Source organism: Castor canadensis, chromosome 8 (assembly GCF_047511655.1).
Source record: "Castor canadensis chromosome 8, mCasCan1.hap1v2, whole genome shotgun sequence".
NCBI classification, from domain to species: domain Eukaryota; kingdom Metazoa; phylum Chordata; class Mammalia; order Rodentia; family Castoridae; genus Castor; species Castor canadensis.
The window spans coordinates 138,238,065-138,259,993 of record NC_133393.1 but is presented as its reverse complement, the minus strand read 5'-3'; the positions used below and the strand labels follow the sequence as shown (position 1 = coordinate 138,259,993).

General features: G+C 40.0%; 1 protein-coding gene across 2 annotated transcripts; it reads right to left on the bottom strand.

Moving 5' to 3' along the window:
• Positions 1 to 5,404: 5,404 nt before the first annotated feature.
• Positions 5,405 to 21,756, bottom strand: Spic (Spi-C transcription factor). 2 transcript variants are annotated; one of them, XM_074084224.1, is made up of 6 exons: positions 21,601 to 21,756; positions 19,752 to 19,834; positions 18,422 to 18,518; positions 16,676 to 16,788; positions 15,305 to 15,413; positions 5,405 to 10,995 (listed from the first exon to the last, which is right to left on the bottom strand). In XM_074084224.1, the coding sequence occupies exons 2-6, from the start codon at positions 19,752 to 19,754 to the stop codon at positions 10,565 to 10,567; spliced, it is 753 nt and encodes a 250-aa protein (XP_073940325.1). In that variant the 5' UTR covers positions 19,755 to 19,834; positions 21,601 to 21,756; the 3' UTR covers positions 5,405 to 10,564. The 2 variants fall into 2 exon arrangements, with proteins under 2 accessions (XP_073940325.1, XP_073940326.1); XM_074084225.1 differs by having other exon boundaries at positions 18,422 to 18,515.
• Positions 21,757 to 21,929: the final 173 nt, after the last annotated feature.

Here is a 21,929-nt window from a genome sequence, read left to right as displayed (position 1 = left end):
GTGTATGCCATGAGTTCAAACCCTAATATCACAAAAAAAAAGAAAGAAAAGGAAGGAAGGAAGGAAAGAGAGAGAAAAAGAAAGAAAGAGAGAGAGAAAGAAAGGAAGGAAGGAAAGAAAAAAAAGAAGAAAAAGAAGTGACACAATCCAGCTAGGCACAGGTAGTTCATGCCTGTATTTCTAGCTACTTGGGAGGCGAAGATTGGGAGGAACTGCGGTTGGAGGCCAGCCCAGGTAAACAGTTGGCAAGACCCCATCTCCAAAGTAACTAGAGCAAAATGGACTGGAGTTGTAACTCAAGAGGTAGAGTGTCTGCTTTGAAGTGTGAAGCCCTGAGTTCAAACCCCGGTTCTACCCAAAAAAACCAAAAACCAAAAAAAAAACCAAACAAAAAAAAAAACTGAAGCTGTTCCATGCTGTTACCTATGTGATGAAGCCAGCAGAAGTCTTAGAATGACTTCAAGTCAGATCTCTGAATGCATGAGATTAGGAACCTGAATCTTGGAAAATCAGAGGAAATTGTTTAAATGAACTAGCATATGCCTTGTTCTTAGTTGATCTTTATCCATATAAGGATAGCAGATGTAAAGTGTTTCTCTTCCCAAGTTAGTAATCTTTAGGGTTGAATCGATACAGCTAATTTATGGATGTGAATTTAAGTCACCTGAATGACCAAGGGTTATTTGACTTATGATTCAGTCATTTACGTGATGTGGAAATAAAAACAAGACATACTTTATAGGATGGTTGTGAGGATGATAAGGAAAGTACCTAACAAAATAGCTGCCATGTAAAAATGCCAAGTAAATGCTAGGCATTGTTATTATTGAGCAAATGGCTCAAAAAAGGAATTCACCCATCAGCCTTCTTGGTGCTGTGCCAACTTCACCACAAACAATTCCTACAGGTTTTGTCAGAACAGGGTGAGAGGACACAGAAGGGAGAGGGAAATGGTGAGAGGGCCCAGAGAGAAGACACAAGGAAGTTGGTAAGAAGAAGAAGAAAATTGCACCCAACCAAAAGATGAGCACAAGAGTTCTAAGAGCAGGTGAGGATATAACATTACTGGATCCTGGCACACTTTTGGCAGTGCTAAGGCTCAAACTCAAGGCCTGGTACCTGCTAGCAAACACTAGACCACTGACTGCTGAGCTACAGCCCCAGCCTTCTCTTGTGTTTCAAATGAAAACAATATTGTGATTCCATAGACACACTTATGTAACTCTAGCTGTGGGACTTACTGTTGTAGTATGCACGTGCACTTTTTTTTTTTTTTAAAGAAAAAGGGTGGTAGGGCACCAATGGCTCACACCTTTAATCTCAGCTACTCAGGAGGCAGAGATCAGGAGGATCACAGTTTGAAGCCAGCCTGGGCAAATAGTTCCGTGAGATCCTAACTCGAAAAAGCCATCACAAAAAAGGGCTGATGGAGTGGCTCAAGGTGAAGGCCCTGAGTTCAAACCCCAGTACCACAAAAAAAAAAAAGGGTTATAAAGGGAAGGAGCCTGTTGTAGTTTGGCTCTGGTCTAATTGTGTCCCTCCAAAATGTCCATGTGTTAAAATTTTAATTTCCTCCAGGGCAGTGCTTTTGGGAGATGGTAGAACTTTAAGAGGTAGGACCTAGTGGGGGGCTCTTGGGTCACTGGGGACATAAGGAAGCTCTCCTTCCAGTCTTTGAGTTTTCTTTTTTTTTCCCTTAATCTCATCACCACAACCAATGAGATATTCTGTATCTTTCCTTTTGCTCTTGGTTCACATATTTTTATAAGGCTGGATTTAAAACACATGTATTTTAAAGTGTTAAATGAAACAGACACAGTTCCTTCTTATATAAAAATTCATATCCTATTTTTTCATTAACATTTTATCAAAATTACTCTCCTGTATTCATCTAACAATTTTTTCTTGAGCAATGTTCTAGGTACTAAAAACATTGTCTATGCCTTCAAAATAATTGTTCATGGTAGGCATTGGGATATAGCCCAATGGCATAGCACTTTCCTAGCATGTGCAAGACCCTAGGTTCAACCACAGCTCTGAAATCATTCATTATCACTATTATTACTTATACTTTATGAACAGGAGGAATTGAAGGGAAAAGAGGCTGAAACAACTAAAAGGACACAAGTTTGAGGATCAGAGCTTGGAGGAGGATCCTCTGATTTAAAGGAAGTCCTGTTACCAATCATCAGAAAGGAACAATTGAAACCACAATGAGATAATCGCCTTGCACCTGCTAGGATGGCTAGATAGATAAAGAGACAGAGAAATACAGTGGTGACAAGGATGTAGAGATACTGGAACTCTTGTACATTGCTGGTAGTGGTGTAAAATGGCACAGCCACTATGGAAAACAATATGGCAGGCCCATGAAAATTTACAAATAGAACTACCACTTTCTGGGCATATATTCCAAAGAATTGAAAACAGAATATCAGAGATACCTGCTTTCCCACATCCATTACGGCATTACTCACAATAGGCAAGCTGTGGAAGCAGCCCAAATGTACACCAACAAACGAATGGATAAAGAAAATGGGAGATATATATATATATATATATATATATATATATATATATATATATTTCCAAGAAAATATTTTTTAGCCTTAAAAAAGAGCTAAAAAGGTTAATCCTTGCTGGGCATCAGTGGCTTATGCCTGTGATCCTAGCTACTCAGGAGACAGAGATCGGAGAATAGAAGCTCAAAGTCAGCCCAGGACAAGTAGTTCTCAAGATCCTATCTTGAAGAAACCCATCACAAAAAAAGAGGAGGGGGACAGTCTGACAGAGTAGCTCAACTGGTAGAGCACCTGCCTAGCAAGCATAAGGTCCTGAGTTCAAGCCTCAGTGCCACAAAAAAGAAAAAAAAAAATCCTGTCATTGCAATAACAAAACCTGCAAGGCATTATGCCAAGTGAAATAAGCCAGCATATTGCATGTTTTCACTTACATGAAATATCTAAAATAGTCAAACTCATAGAAGCAGAGAGTAGAATGGTGATTTCCAGAAGCTGAGAGGAAGATGAAAGGAAGAGTTGCTGCTTGCCAGGCACTAGTGGCTCATGCCTGTAATCCTAGCTACTTGAAAGACTGAGATCAGAAGGCCAGTCCGAGCATGCAGTCCAAGAAGCCCCATCTCTAAAATAGCCAGAGAAAGATGGAGTGGGGGTGTGGCTGAAGTGGTAGAGCACCTGCTTTGCAAGTGTGAAACCCTGAATTCAAACCCCAGTCCCACTGAGAGAGAGAGAGAGAGAAAGAGAGAGAGAGAGAGAGAGAGAGAGAGAGAGAGAGTTGCTCAACGAGTATAAAATTTCAGTGATGTAAGATGAAAAAGTTCCCTATATTATAGCTACCATAGATAGTTCCCAAGTTCACAATACGGTGTTGTATTTGTAAAAGCTTATTAAGAGGTTAGCTGTCATGCCAAGGGTTCTTACTTCTGGGGGTGGAGTTAACACTCAAGCACAAAGGGACACAAGGAAATGTGTATTTGTTACCTTATTACCTTCCTTGTGGTGATGGTGTCACAGGTGTATGTGTGTGTCAGACGCACCAAACTATATACATTGAACACAGTTCTTAGTGTCAGTTGATTACACTTCAATAATGCTTTAAAAAAAAATGACTAAGAAGTATGAGGCCCTAAGAGCAAGTCCCAGTACTGCCAAAAAATAAAAATAAAATGAAATCAGGACTACATTTAAAAATATAAAAGAAAGGAAGTATCTGGATAAATATTTCTATTTAAATCTGCCTTTGGGATGCACTGTAGGTGGATGAAGTTTGCTTCTTAGACTTCCCACTCACTGGGGAAGAGTTTAACTGGACATGCAATCAGAAGAAAGGGACAAAATGGAGGATGGCATAGCATATACCAGGGATCAAGGGGCCACAGATAAAGGCTAAGAAGTCCCTCTTCCTATCCTTGGGTGGTGGGAGGAAAGAATAACCGTGTTTGAAATAGCATAGTGTTTTTCATAATACAGAAATAAAAGGGCTGGTGGAGTGGCTCAAGTGGTAGAGCACCTGCCTAGCAAGCGCGAGGCCCTCAGTTCAAACCCCAGTACTGCGGGAAAAAAAAAAAAAATGAAGATACAAAAATATGGTTTACATCTCTGGCATGCACTTGTCTAAACATGTCCTTATGAAGAAGTGTTTGTGGAAATGGGCTTCCACTGGCTTTCTTGGGGTAGAAGAAAGAGCCAAGGTTTCTGTCTGTCTGGGAGACATCAACCGTGCAACAGGAGAGTCAGACCTAATGAGGGGTGTTGGGGGAGGCAATTATCAAGACAAGACCCTCAAATGAACACTGGTAAAGGAGGGACTGGGGGAAAACTTAATATTGATAGAGCTGTATGTCACTGGTAAATGTCTTGCCCATGGTAAACCCCTCTTCAAACTTTGGTAAAATTCATGCTCTTTGCACCAGTAGGGGAAAGGGTGGAAATGCCAGGTCTTGCCTTGAGGAAATCCAGACATGTGGAGATGGCTGCCATTTAGTCTTTCCTTAAGAGTCCCCAAAGAAAGAAAAACGAGGGACGAAATTGTACAAATGCAACGGGGCAGTCCCCAGGGAGCTCCGGGCCTGACTTGGATGAAGATAGAAAGCTCAATACAGATGGCCTAGGCAGCAAGCTGCCAAGCAGGAGTAAGAGCCAAGAATTTCTTTCCAGGGTTCCTTGGGGAATGTGGAGAACAAGACAAGCTTTCAAGCCCCCGGGCTCCTCTGTTTATTATTTGCTAAGCCTTGAGCCTTTACCAATTCTGACATCTCTCTCTGTGTGTCGCTCTTCTAGCCTGGTCTCGGCTGGGCTAGTTCAAAGGAAGCCTGTTTTTCAAGGTTTGACCAAAGTGCTAACAGGGCACTAGCACCTCCCTGAGGCTGACTGCAGGATAACAAGTCACTAGCCCCTGGATGGACCCGAGGAGTGAAACAAAGAAATTATTTATAGTAGATGTAACTTTCCAAGTGTTATTATCACTGCGTAGCATTTCATCTCTTTTTAGCACCATCAGGTTAAAGATCATGAGTGTAATCCCAGCGGAAACAGACTCAGGATATTGACTGGTCTATATTTATAGGGTGTAATGTGATTTGATGCATAGGTACCTTGTGGAATGATCAATTTAGGGTAATTAGCATATCCATCACCTCAAATATTTATCATTTCTTTGAAGTGAGAACATTTAAAATCTTTTATTTTGAAATACATACAATATTTCTATTAACTATGTAACCTTGTGCAAAAACTACCATAACTCTCCTTTTTTTTTTTTAGTTATTTTTTATTTTTAAAATTTTTTTATTATTCACATGTGCATGCAATGCTTGGGTCATTCCTCCCCCCTGCCCCCACCCACTCCGCCCCCTCCCTTTTCCCCACCCCTTTGATATCTGGCAGAAACTATTTTGCCCTTATCTCTAATTTTGTTGAAGAGAGAGTATAAGCAATAATAGGAAGGAACAAGGGTTTTTTGCTACATAACTCTGCTTTTTTAAGCATCACATCCAATTTTATTAGCATATCATAGTTGTACAGGGGGATACATTGTGACATTCATATATGTGATTATAGTATGTCTTAGATTCACCCCCTCCATCCTTCTCTCTTCACCCCCTCCTTTTCTTATTAGAGTATATTACTAATTTTACAAAGGGATTTTATTGGGGTATTTCCATACATGCATATAATTATTAAATTCACCATTTATTACTCTTTTTCCCACCTCCCCCCTTTAAAAACAATTTCAGCAGGTTATCCTGCTGAAATAAATATTATCCTTCCTGCATACATAAATAAAGTACTTTGACCACATTCACTCCTGCTTCATCCTCTCCTTTTACTTCACTCTCCCACTCGTTCCCCCCTGCCCAGTCTCCATTTTACACTGATGTCATTTTTTTTTCTAAGATCTAGATTCCACCTGAGAGAGAACGTGTGATATGTCTCAGTTTGGCTTATTTCACTTTACTTGATGGCCTTTCATTCTTTATGGCTAAATAATACTTCATTGTGTATACACAGTTTCTTGCTAGGTAGGTGCTCTTACCACTTGAGCCACTCCACCAGCCCACACAGTACATCTTATCTATCATTAGTTGATGGGCTCCTAGGCTAAGTCCATATTTTGGCTATTGTGAATACTACTGATAAAAACATGGGGGTGCAGGTATATCTATAGTGTGCTGATTTGCATTCCTTTGGATGCATGTCTGGAGTGGCAGGATCATATGGTAGGTCTAGTTTTCATTTCTTGAGGTTCCTCCATACTGATTTCCATAGGGGCTGCACTAATTTACATTCTCACCAACAGTGTTTTAGGATTTCCTTCTCCCTCACATTCTTGAGAGCGTTTGTTTTCATAAACTTGTGTTCAAATACCAATATTCTTCACAGGAACAGAAAAAAATTCTAAAATTTGTACAGAGATAGCAGGAGGCAGCGAATTTGCCAGATTTCAGAATGTATTGTAAAGCTACAGTAATCAAACCAAAATATATTGGCTTATAAGACACAGCAATAAGATAGAGAGCAATATCAAAATGTCTGAAATACAAAAAAATGAGAGTTAATGGGAATTCCTAGCCAGAGCAATTAGGCAAGAAGAAGGAATAAAAGGAATACAAATAGGTAAAGAAACTGTCAAAATATCCCTATTTGCAGACGACATGATCCTATACCTTAAAGACCCAAAAAACTCTACTCAGAAGCTTCTAGACATCATCAATAGCTATAGCAAGGTAGCAGGATATAAAATCAACATAGAAAAATCATTAGCATTTCTATACACTAACAATGAGCAAACGGAAAAAGAATGTATGAAAACAATTCCATTTACAATAGCCTCAAACAAAATCAAATACCTAGGTGTAAACCTAACAAAAGATGTGAAAGACCTCTACAAGGAAAACTATACACTTCTGAAGAAAGAGATTGAGGAAGACTATAGAAAGTGGAGAGCTCTCCCATGCTCATGGATTGGTAGAATCAACATAGTAAAAATGTCAATACTCCCCAAAGTAATCTACATGTTTAATGCAATTCCCATCAAAATCCCAATGACATTCATTAAAGAGATTGAAAAATCTACTGTTAAATTTATATGGAAACACAAGAGGCCACAAATAGCCAAGGCAATACTCAGTCAAAAGAACAATGCAGGAGGTATCACAATACCTGACTTCAAACTATATTACAAAGCAATAACAATAAAAACAGCATGGTACTGGCACAAAAACAGACATGAAGACCAGTGGAACAGAATAGAGGACCCAGATATGAAGCCACACAACTATAACCAACTTGTCTTTGACAAAGGAGCTAAAAATATACGATGGAGAAATAGCAGCCTCTTCAACAAACACTGCTGGGAAAACTGGTTAGCAGTCTGCAAAAAACTGAAACTAGATCCATGTATATCACCCTATACCAAGATTAACTCAAAATGGATCAAGGATCTTAATATCAGACCACAAACTCTAAAATTGATACAGGAAAGAGTAGGAAATACTTTGGAGTTAGTAGGTATAGGTAAGAACTTTCTCAATGAAACCCCAGCAGCACAGCAACTAAGAGATAGCATAGATAAATGGGACCTCGTAAAGCTAAAAAGCTTCTGTTCATCAAAAGAAATGGTCTCTAAACTGAACACCCACAGAGTGGGAGAAAATATTTGCCAGCTACACATCAGACAAAGGACTGATAACCAGAATATATAGGGAACTTAAAAAACTAAATTCTCCCAAAACTAATGAACCAATAAAGAAATGGGCAAGTGAACTAAACAGAACTTTCTCAAAAGAAGAAATTCAAATGGCCAGAAAACACATGAAAAAATGCTCACCATCTCTAGCAATAAAGGAAATGCAAACTAAAACCACGCTAAGATTCCACCTCACCCCTGTTAGAATAGCCATCATCAGCAACACCACCAACAGGTGTTGGCGAGGATGCAGGGAAAAAGGAACCCTCTTACACTGTTGGTGGGGATGTAGACTAGTACAACCACTCTGGAAAAAAATTTGGAGGCTACTTAAAAAGCTAGACATCGATCTACCATTTGATCCAGCAATACCACTCTTGGGGATATACCCAAAAGACTGTGACACAGGTTACTCCAGAGGCACCTGCACACCCATGTTTATTGCGGCACTATTCACAATAGCCAAGTTATGGAAACAGCCAAGATGCCCCACCACTGACGAATGGATTAAGAAAATGTGGTATCTATACACAGTGGAATTTTATGCAGCCATGAAGAACAACAAAATGTTATCATTCGCTGGTAAATGGATGGAATTGGAGAACATCATTCTGAGTGAGGTTAGCCTGGCCCAAAAGACCAAAAATCGTATGTTCTCCCTCATATGTGGACATTAGATCAAGGGCAAACACAACAATGGGATTAGACAATGAGCACATGATAAAAGTGAGAGCACACAAGGGAGGGGTGAGGATATGTAAGACACCTAAAAAATTAGCTAGCATTTGTTGCCCTTAACATAGAGAAACTAAAGCAGATACCTTAAATGCAACTGAGGCCAATAGGAAAAGGGGAACAGGTACTAGAGAAAAGGTTAGATCAAAAAGAATTAACCTAGAAGGTAACACCCACGCACAGGAAATCAATGTGAGTCAATGCCCTGTATAGCTATCCTTATCTCAACCAGCAAAAACCCTTGTTCCTTCCTATTATGACTTATACTCTCTCTACAACAAAATTAGAGATAAGGGCAAAATAGTTTCTGCTGGGCATTGAGGGGATGGGGGGGAGAGGTAGGGAGTGGAGTGGGTGGTAAGGGAGGGGGTGGGGGCAGGGGGGAGAAATGAACCAAGCCTTGTATGCACATATGAATAATAAAAGAAAAAGGAAAAAAAAAGAAAAAAAAAGAAAAATAATCTAAAGCAAAAAAAATTTAAAAAATTAAAAAAAGGAGAGTTAAGAAATAAACCCTCATATCTAAAGTCAGTTGATTTTCAACAAAGATGCCAAGAACACAAAATGGGGGAACAGTCTCCCTAATAAATGGTGTTGGGAAACCTGGATATCTATGTCAGAGAATGGAAATGGGCCTTATGCAAGAATCAACTCTAATGACTGGCCGAGTGGTAGAGCACCTGCCTAGTAAGCATGAGACCCTAAGTTCAAGCCCCAGTGCTTCACACCCCACTCCCAACAGATCTTAAAGAATCAAGTCAAAATGGATTTAAGACTTAACTATAAGACCAGAAACTATAAAACTACCAAAAGAAAACAGAGCACAGATTTCTTGAATAGGACCCCAAACACAACCAATGAAAGCAAAAACAAGCCAAAGGGATTGCATCAAACAAACCAACAAACAAAAAAGCTCTTGCCGGGTACCCAGAGGCTCACACCTGTAATCCTAGCTACTCAGGAGTCAGGGACCAAGAAGACTGAGGTTCACAGCCAGCCCAGGCAAATAGTTTGCGAAACCTATCTGGAAAGTCTCAATACAAGAAAGGGCTGGCAGACATGAAGCCCCGAGTTCAAACTCCAGTACTGCCAAAAATGAAAAAAGGCAAAAGATTGAATACTTCTCAGAAGACAAATGGTCAATAGATATGAAAAGTCAACATCTGTAAGCGACAAATGTAAATTGAAACCACGAGATACCATCTTGCGCCTATTAGATTGTCTATAATTAAAAAAAATAGGTGAGTTTTTAAAGCTGAGAATACATTTCAGCGTAGACCCTACATCATGTGCTATCATTTTCTGTAAATGATTTTTTGTAAAGACATCAGATTTGTGCTAGAGTGATTTTTCACATGAGCAAAGTTGGGAAAACGTTTAAATCAATATATAGACCAAGTCATGGAAACTGACCCAGAAGAAAGTCCTTACACAGAGAATAGCAAGAGGAAAGACCAAGCCCAAATGGGACTTGATCATTGAAACAGTTGAGGACTGGAGGTGTGGTGTGTAGAGCGCCTGCTGAGTTCAAATCCAGATCCACCAAAAAATTAAGTTTATTGGCAAAACTTCCCATGTTAGTATAGATTAAATGCTATTTGATGAAAAGATGACAATGAAATTAATTGGACTTTTTTTTTTTCCCTTTGGATTTTTCTTCAGTATAGCTGGGGATGAAGCCCTGGGATGCCAAAAATCTGCAAAAATCTGCAGTCCTTTATATAAAATGCAAAGTATTTGCATATAACCCAGGAACATCCTCCCACACATTAAAACATCTCAAGGTTACTTCTGACACTAATATGATGTGGACTGGGAATGTCACTCAAGCAGTAGAACGCCTGCTTTGCAAGCGTGAAGCCCCTCAGTTCAAATCCTAGTCCCACTCCCCCAAACATTCTAATTCAAGGTAAATGCTATCTAAATAGTTGTTACACTGTATCATTTGGGGGAATAATGGTAAGAAAAATGTCTATACTTGGTCAGGACAGACCCAATTATCTTTTGAATATTTTTGCTCTGTGGTTGGCCCAGACCAATCCAGAGATGTGGAACCTGTTGGTATAAAGGCAGTGCTGTTTGCTTCAAGAGAAAAATCTGGAAGCCTGTAGGGTGCAGTGTATTAATAACCAGGGTGGCTTAGCTCATGGTAATTGGCATATGGATGGCTGTTGTAATTTGCACTCCAATTATTCAAACTGAGATATTCTTGGCCGGGTGGCACACACTGTGAGTAGAAGACCTCCTTCCCGAGGCAGGGAGGCAGGGCCAGCCTTTGCAGGATGGCCTCACTGAATTGGTAGGTGAGCTTCCTCCTGATCTTGATGACTTCCCCGGTCCTTGCATAATTCCTTAGGGCTCTGGCCATTTTCTGGTAAGTCATGGTCTTCCGGTTGCCTTTTCTTTTTCCCCAAAGTTCAGCAAGTTTTTCCTTGTTTTTTGACACAAACTGAAAGATGCCTTTGTTTTTATCAACCCACTGGATGCAAGATGTCATCTCAGGATTGAGCAGGGATTCGTAAAGGTATTCAAACAGTCGCAGCTTCTTCCGGCCTGAATTTGAGGGGAACAATGTTAAGCCCTCCATGGCTGTGCCCAGAAAACCACTTCAGGAAGGGTTTATTAAGGAACTACAGAACTGCCTCCCACTCACCCCCTCAGGAACGCATTTAGGGCATCGTTTTATGGGGCTGAAAAGGCAAAGATCTACCCAGACCTGTCTTTGTTGTAGAAATCGTCAAGTTCTGTACTGTCACTCACTGGGAAAGGGACACATGGAGCCTCTTGGAGCTGCATTTGTCCTGTGGCTTTCCTTCAGTTAAACCTCAGCCCCTAGTTTTAGGTCATGTGTTAAATTTTCTATGAAACAACAAAACTGAGCAAAGTGGAGTGCCAAGTTTAGTAGTTTCAAAGGGGACACCTCCAAAGCCATTTCCAAAACGGGAGTCATTTGAAGGAGTTTTACTCAAATTCGTTAAGCCAAATGAGGTAAGGGGTGAGCAGTGGCTTTGTAATATGGAAAACAGGAAACTAACAGCAGTGACTTAGGTAAAGATGTTAACTTTGCAGCTGCACGATGGCTTGGAAAATGAAAGACAGAAAAAAAAAAAACTGGAGTGGAAAAGCCAAAAATATTTTCAGGCCATTATTCATGAGCAGTGGCAAAGGGCACTGTGATTTTTTTATTATTGTGAAATAAAATGGTACTACAAAAGTTTTTTTCCCCTTTTTTATTGTTTTAGGAATGTGGCCATTTATGTCTCAAAGTAACTAGACAGGAAATGTGAGAGGATTTGTGGGGTTTGTTTGTTTTGTTTATAAGGTTTCTTTGGCCCAACAGAAATCTTTGAAAATGAGGGTGACAGCCCATTTTGTGACTTCTGAGTTAGTCTATATCTACTATCGCCCTCACCCCCACACACAGATCCATCTGTAGCCAAACAACTCCAGGGACAAATTCATTTTGCCTCGAGAAAGTACAATGGTTGATTCCCAGACTGCTTCAGTCTCCAGGGAGGAACAGTCTCTAATGGGCACCACTCATCCAAAAACTCACAGTGTTTACAGAGCCGATCATCTGCATTGTGTTATCTTGCGTTTATGAATTGAGAAATGAAAGGGACTTACCAAAGAACACATCATTAAGTTAAAGTCACAAACGGAAAGAAAACAAAAAAAAGTCACAGCACCGAACAGAACTCTTCTGCCTCTCATTCAGCATTCAAGTTGATATATAAACATTTTTTAAAAAAATGTTTAAATCTTTGTCTTTTTAAAAATAGGGGGCTGGGGTAGAACTCAGTAGTAAAGTACTTGCCTAGCATGTGCGAGGTCCTGGGTGCAGATCGCCAACACAAAAAAATAAAATAAATAAATCACTTCAAGTAATATATGCTCATGGTAAAAAGTTCAAACAAAAGCACAAAATGAAAGAAAGAGTTTTAGCATATATTTCTAGAAAATGTTTTAAATGATATACAAACATGTGAGTCACTTAAAATTACAAATGGCATCATAGTCTTTTGCAATTTTGTTTTAGAAAATAATGTATCTTAAATAAATCATAGACCAGTAGAGATTAGCTACAGCTAAACTAAGTACCAAACAGGTGACAATTGTTGCTTCTGGGCCATAACATAGAAAGAAAAGAGAACATTTTCATTTATTCTTTATTCACTTGTGAACTGTTCAAATGGATTAAAGATCCAGGTGTGATGGTGCATGCCTGTAATCTCAGCACAAGGGAAACTGACACAAGGAGTTTGAGACTAGCTTGGGCCACATAGCAAGATCCTGTCCCCAAACAACAACAGAAGTAAAAATAAATTTAAAAGAATAAAAGAAAATAAAATATATTTTAGTTTTTTCTATATCAATAAAAATGGGATGCCTGCATGCCTTTTTTTTTTTTTGGTGGAACTAGAGTTTGAACTCAGGGCTTCACACTTGCTAGGCAGACACTCTACAACTTCAACTACTCCATCAGACCTTTATTGGGTTTTCGACAGGGTCTCTCAAACTACTTGCCCGGGCTGGCTTCGAATCACAATCCTCCTGATCTCTGCCTCCTATTACAGGTGTGAACCACAGGTGCTCAGCCATTCATGACTTTTAATAGCTATGTATATTCCATTTTATGGCCATGCTGTTTTTCTCCCAAAAATGAATGCCCAAAATGCTTTGAAATGTCATTGTTTCAACTGTATCCCTATTTCAGGTGGAAAACTTTAAATCTAACAACAGAAAATGGTAGGGGGTGTACCCCTAATGGCAAACCTTCACCAAACCAAACAATGAAGAGATACCAACTTCATGCCTTGGAGTTTGGTTTTACTTTCTTTTGTACATTGTTCCTTACTGGTTTAAAGAATTATTGCATATTTAGGAATTTATGATCCTAGGGTGCAATATACTATTTTGTAGAAGCAAAAAGTTTTCCAAAAACATATTTATTTAAAATAACCATGAGTGGGGGAGTCACTCAAAGGGTAAAGTGCCTGCGTAGCAAGCATGAGACCCCAAGTTCAAATCCCAGTATTACCAAAATAAAATAACTGTGATAATGTCTCAGCTTAAAAATTGCTTGGTTAAATTCTAAGTACCTTATACAACAAAAATGGTAGGTGAGTTCCCATTTTTTACTATTGCAAACACTGGATTGAATATCTTAATGTGCAAACACAGTGATTATCCAGTGAGAGGGTATGGGCATAATGTTTTCATGTGTTTCTTGTTTAATTTTTATACTAATCTTACAATGTAGAGCACCTGCTTAGCAAGCGTGGGGCCCTAAGTTCAAACCCCAGTGCCACACACACACACAAAATGCCAATAGTTATTACGACGATTTATGTTAGAAATTGTGGTATAATTTGTTTAGTCTCCCACAGACTTACACTCAACCACTGAGTTATGTAATACCAAAGAATCAAGAGGTATGAATATTTAATTTTGTGGGGTGTGTATGTGTGTGGTGCTAGGGATGAACCCAGAGTGTCGCACAAGCTAGGCAAGCACTCCATCACACTGAATTACATCTCCAGTCAACGAGTACATAAAATCTTGATAGGGATTGCCAAATTGCCTTTCAAAGCTCTGCACCAATTTACCCTCTCCTGTGACAAGATGTGTGGCCAGCATCTTAGCCAACAGACCACTCTCCTACTTTAACATTTTGTCTGTTGGTTAAGAGAAACCATCATCTTAATTTTACAAAATCATGATTTCAAATTCATGAAATACTGAATTACTATGGGAGTCTTTTTATTTTTTTGAAAACTTAATTGAGAAGTGGATTTCTATCCCAAGAATTTCACAGTTAGAATAAGATTGCTGACTATGGATGTGGCTCGGTGTTAAAGTGCTTGCATGGCATACATGAGGTCCTGGGTTCGATCCTCAGCATCACAACCACAAAAAAAAAAAGCAAATGAAGATAGAGTATACTAGAATAGGCTTGCTACAGCAACTTACTGGAAATTTCACCTTCTATACAGATTTTTTTTGTGAGACAGCTCTCACATGTAAGTAACCCAGACTGGTCTCAAAATTATGATTCTCTTGCCACAGCTAGGAGTCTATTTTTCTCCTAAGAAAGAGATTACAGGCATGTACCATGCCACAACTGGCAACTTCAGTTACTTCTCTGTCAGTACTGGGGATTGAACTCAGGGCTCTGCACTTGCTAGGCAGGTGCTCTGTCATTTGAGTCATGCCTCCAGTCCTACATTATTCTTGAATACAGACTTAAGTGAAAATTTGTGACTTCACAACTTCTCTGTGAAGCAAAAGAAAGTCTCACTCAAGATGAACGGCTTGGAGTGGTTCAATCGACCAAATTATCACAATTTTGATAAGAGACTTTTCTTTTGAGATGGGTGTCTCTATGTTGTACAGAAGCTGTAAAAGAACATTTTGCAAATACAATTCCAAACTCAGTAGTGTGTTGTGGAGTACACCTGCAATCCCAGCACTAGAGAGGCTGAAGCAGGAGGATGAGAATCCAGGTCCAGCCTCAGCTATGTGGTGAGATCTTGTCTCAAAAAATGTGTTTCCAGCTGGGTGCTGGTGGCTCACAGGAGCTTGTAATCCTAACTACTGGGAGTCTGAGATCAGGAGGATCACGGTTTGAGACCAGCCCAGACAAACACTTTGAGACTCCCATCTCCAAAATAACCAGAGCAAAATCAACTAGAGGTGTGGTTCAAATGGTAGAGCACCTGGTTTGCAAGCTCAAAGCCCAGACTTCAAACCCTGGTCCCACCTAAAAATAAATTTCCAAATTCAGATATAAAATTCCTTTTAAGCTCCTGTGAGGAAGATCTGGTTATTTTACCTATGTAAGGAGTGATGGAGATCATACCTTTTCCTCCCTTTTGATGTAAAACAGCAGGTGGTAACAACGGGCTTTCAGCTATGTTCTGCAGAGAGTGATGAATGTTTCCTTCAAGATAAAAGTCTGCAGCACTGTTCTATACAAATAAGACATAAGGATGTTAAGGGGGAATTTTCCTAGTGACCCCTCAATTAGCAGCCAAAGCCAAATGCTAAAGGCAAAAAAAATTGCTAAGCATTTCCCCAAACATAAAAGGTGCTACCCTCAACTGCATCAAGGTAGCTCCCAGGAGAGAATAGCATCAAACCAATAGAAAGAGGACGGAGGACGAAGAGTAACCTTTGGCTTTATGAAGAGTTCTGTGTCCTCTCCTCCCTATGAGAGAGACAGGAGATTGTTCCTTGGTCTCCCTAAGGATGTCCAGTGATAAACAAAGATCTAAAAGAATCAAGAAGATTGCAGTGTCAGCAAAAAGGGAAGATGGGTTTCCATTACTGTGTTGGATGCCCATCTGGCAAGAGGAGAGGAGAGGAGAAAGATGGCAGCCAAGGGCAGGAAGAGCCAAGAGAGGGGATAGGAGGAAGCAGTCCAAACGCCTACCATTGCATACGGCAATTTTATGTGGGTTGTTAGGCCTAGTGAAAAGGCCTTGGCTTGAGCCACACATGGCTTACCCAGCAGGCAAGAGGTCCCCAACTACAAGAGGCTAGGCAGTACATGCTAGAGTTGGGAGTTGAAGTGGCAGTAGGATTGCCAAGTTTAGTAAATAAAAATATTGGGTATCCTCTACTTTACTTGGCAACAAGTAGAAATGGAAGAGATTAATGTTGAAAAAAAACTTCCTCAAAGAAATGTCTATGGAAAGACCCTGGAGAACAGAGAAAGGACAAGGGACATAGCGTGGTTGGAGATAGTGACTGAGGGAAGAGAAAACATTTCACACTTTGATCCCACCAAGTTAAAGCTGCATGAAGAAAACAGTGTGAAGGTTAGGCTCCGGCGGTTCACACCTGTAATCCTTGCTACTTGGGAGGCTGAGATCAGTAGGATCAAGAGAGACCCCATCTCCAAAAAAACCAGAGAAAAATGGACTAGAGGTGTGACTCACGTGGTAGAGCACCTGCTTTGCCAAGTGTGAAGCCCTGAGTTCAAATCCCAGCCCCATCAAAAGAAAAAGAAGGAAGGAATGAACAAAACGGGCAATTTCCTTTGCAGGAGGTTGCTAAAATAGAAAGGAATGGGTCCGCACATTTAGCAAGTTCAAGAGGAAAAAGAGAGCTGGTTAAAGCAAGATTATTGATGAAAGCCAGTGCAGGAATCCAGATGGTTCAAGGAGAAGCAATGCCTCCTTGCAGAAGTCATTCAAAGCAGTGATGGTCTCCTGGTAAAGGTACTCACTATTACAGTTCTCCAATTACAGACAGGCTCTTCTGCAGGTAAGACTCCATAGCAGTTGGAATTTCCTCTGATGTGAGGACACTGGTTAATGAAAGACCAGTAATTTTTGTAATCTAATAGAAAAACAGAGACAGAAACTCAAAAAGGTGAAGCTGGCACATGCATGTGTGCATACAAGGGAGCAATGTGAGCACACACATGTGTCTGACTATGCACTTGGTCGCACCTACATTTTCTTATCACCTTGTACTTCCCTTATGGCATTTATCCTGTCACATTAAATATTATATTCTGTTACATAAAAAACTCTTACCTTCTAGCTCCTTTTAGCCTGACACCATCATTTGTTTTCTTTTATCTACAACACCCTATACAAACTCATTAGGTAACATATTTGCATCTCATCTAGACTAGGTAATCTATAGGATAAGTAAGGAATGATAAAAATATGTATTTTCTTCCATATAGACTGTATCTTGGGTGGGGAGAAGGTCTGTAAGGTAAACTCAAATACTGAGAAGTTTTTTCTGAATAGTTAAAATGATATGATGATGGGGTTACAAATACTTAAGTAGACTTTTTTCCTTTTTTTTGAGACAGGGACTTGCTATGTAGCCCAGGGTCTTGCGATGTAGCCCAGGGTCTTGCGATGTAGCCCAGGCTGGTCTTGAATTTACCATCTTTCAGCCTCCATCAAAGTGCTGGGATTACAGGAATATGCCATGAAACTTTTTGTTGTTGTTGTTGTTTTGGCCAGACTAGGGCCAAACTCAGGGCTTCATTGCTTGTAAAGCAGGCACTCTACCACTTGAGACACACCTCCAGTCTGAAATTCTTTTTCTCTCCTCCTGTGAAATTTTAATTTTTTTTGTTGTTGTTGTTGCAGTACTAGGGTTTGAACTCAGGATATACCCCTTGGTCCACTCCAGCAGCCCCTTTTTATTTCTGTAATGGGTTTTTTTTGAGATAGGGTCTCATGAACTATTTGCCTTGACTGGCTTTGAACCTCTATCTTCCTGATCACTGCCTCCTGAATAGCTAGGATTACAGGTGTGAGCTACCAGTGCCCAGCTCTGAAATTATTAATAGATCATTTTATGTCTTTGTATTCCTGTGTGGAACTCATTCTCCATATTCTTTACATTTTTGTATGCAGGACTTTAAATTTATTTAGGCTAGATAACTCTGGCTATGTTTTGCAATCATTAGAATTAATCCTACATGTCTTAGTTAAAAATGATCTTCTCAGGCTGGGCGTAACCCAGTGGTAGAATTCTTGCCTAGCCACGAGCAAGGCCTTTGAGTTTGATCATCAGCACTGCAAAAAGAAAAAGGTGTGGCTCATGTTCCTGAGTTCAAACCCCATTCCCAGAGAGAGAGAGAGAGAAAAGAAAAGAAAGTCTTTTTCTGGTCTTCTTTAGTTAGTTAATTAATTAATTTCTTTTCCGTGCTGAGGAATGAACCCAGGGCCTTGTATATAGTAGGCAAGTGCTCTACTTCTGAGCCACATCTCCAGTCTTTTTAAAATTTTTATTTTGAGACAGTCTTGTTAAGTTGCCCAGGCTTGCCTTGAACTCGCTAGCAACTCAGTCAGTCCTCAAACTTCCACCTCCTGTCTCAACCTCCCAAGAAGCTGGAATTACAGATGTGTGCTACCGCCACGTCTGGCCATTATTCTTATTCTTCTATATGTGACCAACCAGCCAGCTATGTACCAGCAGAAGAGTGCCACTGGCTTCTCTTTACCTGGGGAGTACTGAAGGTCTGCAGTTGAATGTTGCCTCAGTACCTCAAAGGCGTCCTCAAACGCTTGACCCAGCCTGTCTTGTTCAACAGGACTCTGCTGAAACAAGGGCAGAATGTTGGAGTTATGAAACAATTGCTGTAACTTAATTTTCCTGATATAAAACAGAATTTTGCCTAAAGGAGAACTTGACTTTGGCATGGCTGACATTTTGGACTGGCTATGTCTTTGTTGGGGGTGGGGTGTCTGTACAGTGTAGGGCACTAAGCAGCGTCCCTGGCTCTGGAAGCTGCTAGCTAGCCCCACAATCATGATGATCTCAAATGACTCGTCAAATGTGTCCTCAGTGACAAAATCGATCCCAGGTGAGAGCCACTTCTCTAGAAAATAGTATTTAGAGAAAAGTATTTCTCCTATTATCTAGGGTTAGGAGAAAAATATTCAACCCATAGTACAGTGTTCAGCATGCTTGAAAATTGCAGCAAGGATTTACAGAGCAGGAGTGGCAGTTTAGAAAAAGAGGACAACAAAAAAAGTTTAAAAAGGTAGCCAGACACCATGGCTCACGCCTATAAACCTAGCCACAAGGGAAGTGGGGATAGAGGGGATGGGGCAGGGGTTTGAGGCCAACTTGGGCAAAATGTTAGCAAGAGTCCCTTATCAATCAATAAGCCACATCCACCTTTGGTCCCATTTACATGGGAGGCCCTAAGTAGGGGGATTGTGGCCTGAAGCCAATCCAAAAAATGAGACCCTACCTGAAAAATAAAACAAAAGAGGCTGAGGGCATAGCTCAAGTGGTAGAGCACCTGCTGAGTTCAAACCCCAGAACCACCAAATTAATAAAATAAAATAAAAATTTAAAAAGAAACAAAGAAAGAAAAAGAGCTGAAGGAAATATATTTAATGGATTAGAATCCAAGCAGTCATCCTTTCTTTCTTTCTTTTTTTTTTTTTTTGCCTGTACTAGGGTTTGAACTCAGGACTTCATGCTTGCTAGGCAGGTACCCTACCACTTGAGCCACTCCACCAGTCCTTTTTTTTGTATTGGGTTTTTTCAAGATAGGGTCTTCCCAACTATTTGTCCAGGGCTGGCTTTGAACCTTGATCCTCCAAATCTCTGCCTCCCGAGTAGCTAGGATTACAGGCGTGAACCACCAGCACCCAGCCTTGAATCATTACTTTAAAATGAAATGTTCTTACTTTCAAAAGTACAGCACAAAAACATAAAATTGAACTGCTTTGCAAACCATTACATACTCTTATCAATAATCTGATCCAAATATTTTGTTTTTAAAAGGAGGGAGAGTAAGATTTAAAATGTTAACTTACCATGCTTCATTCATAAATTGGAGGAAGCTCAGTGGTAGAGTGCTTGCCTTGCATGCACAAGGTCCTGGGTTCAATCCCTGGTACTGAAAAAAAAAAGACCATTAAATAAAGACAATTCTGAAAGCGTTTAACATTTATACCACAAAATTAAGTAATTTCTAATTTGATTCTGAAAGATCTTGTTTAAAAATATTTTCTGAAAATATTATATAAACCAAAAATGCCATCTGAATTCTGATGGGTACAAATTTTCTTACAAATATTTCTACTGTTACAACTTGTAAGTGTGAAAATAGCTAAAGAGTTAATTACCTACACTGCTTAGCTGATAAGAGAATATGGAAATAAAATAAAGCTGGGTGCAGTGGCTCATTCATGCCTATAAATGCCAGCTAGTCAGGAGGCAGAGATCAGGAGGATCTCAGTTTGATGATCAAGAGGCAGGAGGAATCGAGACCCTGTCTCAAAAACACCCAACACCAAAACAGACTGACAGAGGGCCTCACGGGGTAGAGGTCCTGCCTAGCAACAGTGAGGCCCTGAGTTCAAACTGTGGTACTGCCAAAAGAGAACTTAGAAGTATATTTAAGTATGGCAAACATTTCAAAATTCTTCAAGTTGAGTATTCAAAAATTCTGAAAAAGAAAAACATCAAAAATTCTTTTAAGTTTTCTTTCTTTCTTTCTTTCTTTTTGATGGGACTAGGGTTTTTACTCAGGACTTCCCACTTGCAAAGCAGACGCTCTACCACTTGAGCCACTGCAACTTCAGTCCAAAAATCCTTTTTCTTAGCATAGTCCTCTTTTATATTATCAGGCTTTTGGGGGGCGGTGGTTGTTGTTTTGCTTTTTTGCAGGGCTGTGGATTGAGCCCAGGGCCTCACACATGCAGGCAAACATTCAACCACTGAGCTACATCCACAGCCCAAACAGTGAGCTTTCTAAAAACTTAGTTTTCTGAGAATCTGGAAAAAGGCATTTTTTTTTTTCCTCAAGAATAAAGGGGTTTGGACTGGTGGAGTGGTTCAAGCAGTAAGAGAGCCTGCCTAGTACGTGTGAGACCCTGAGTTCAAATCCCAGTGCCACAAAAAAACAATCAAAAACCCCAAATGGATTTGTTTGCAGATATTCAGCCTAAGTCAGTTCATGGTCTCTTAGGGTAAGAATTCTGACTTACTATTTTGCATGATCTACTTTCTTATCTTTTTAAATGATTTAGATTTTGCTTTACAGGATTATCACACAGACCACGTTTAACATGCTTTAACTCTATGTTCACTAGAATGACCAACCAACAAACAAACACACATGATAAGAAAGGCGGTGATGTGGTGGGCCCAACATACCTCCCATCTCATTTAACAAATCCTGCAAACACAATGAGTTTACTGGTATTTAATCCTGAGTAATCCAATGAGATGATGGTCATGATATATGATGTTTACATCATGTCAGTTAAAAAAAACCCAGACCACTGTGTGGACTCTGGTGTCTGTAACGAACATCAGCACTAGTAGATATTTAGATTGGTCTTTAAGAACAGGATCGATAGTTAACCTCAGTGAATTTTAGTTATACCTTGACTCTTAAACACTGACTGTGTTTCAATTACATAGTCAAATGAACCTGCAGTCTTTTTTGACTAAGAAATTCCAAAGTATCTTAACTCTTACGAGTAGCAAAAACAGAGGGAAGGAAAATGTCCTTGAAAACATGGATCACCTCAGTCTTAATATTTCTTGCAAGTGAACAGCTGACCACAGTAGCTAACCGAAGAAGCACTCACTCAGCCCAAGGAGAGAAATGAAGTTGTTACAAAAGACTTTGAAAAGCACAAACTGAACACTTACCAGGAAGACACGCCAATCCTTTACAAAGATGTTTCATTAATATCAGAATCATTAAGACACACTACCAACAATACACTGGCAGGGTTGCATTAAATAGCTGTTTTTAAGGAAGTGCTACATAGGGGATTTTTTTTAAAAGATACAGTGCCTTCATGATTTCTATTTCATGAAGTGGCCAGTAGACACCAGAGGCTATTATTTTGAAGAGGAGCACTGGAACCAAACCCATGAGCCAGTCCCCACACCTCCACACCCCCACAACCCCACACCCCATGTGACTCCTCTGACCTGCTCAGCCAACCAGAAACCTTGGACCTATACATCTCTTG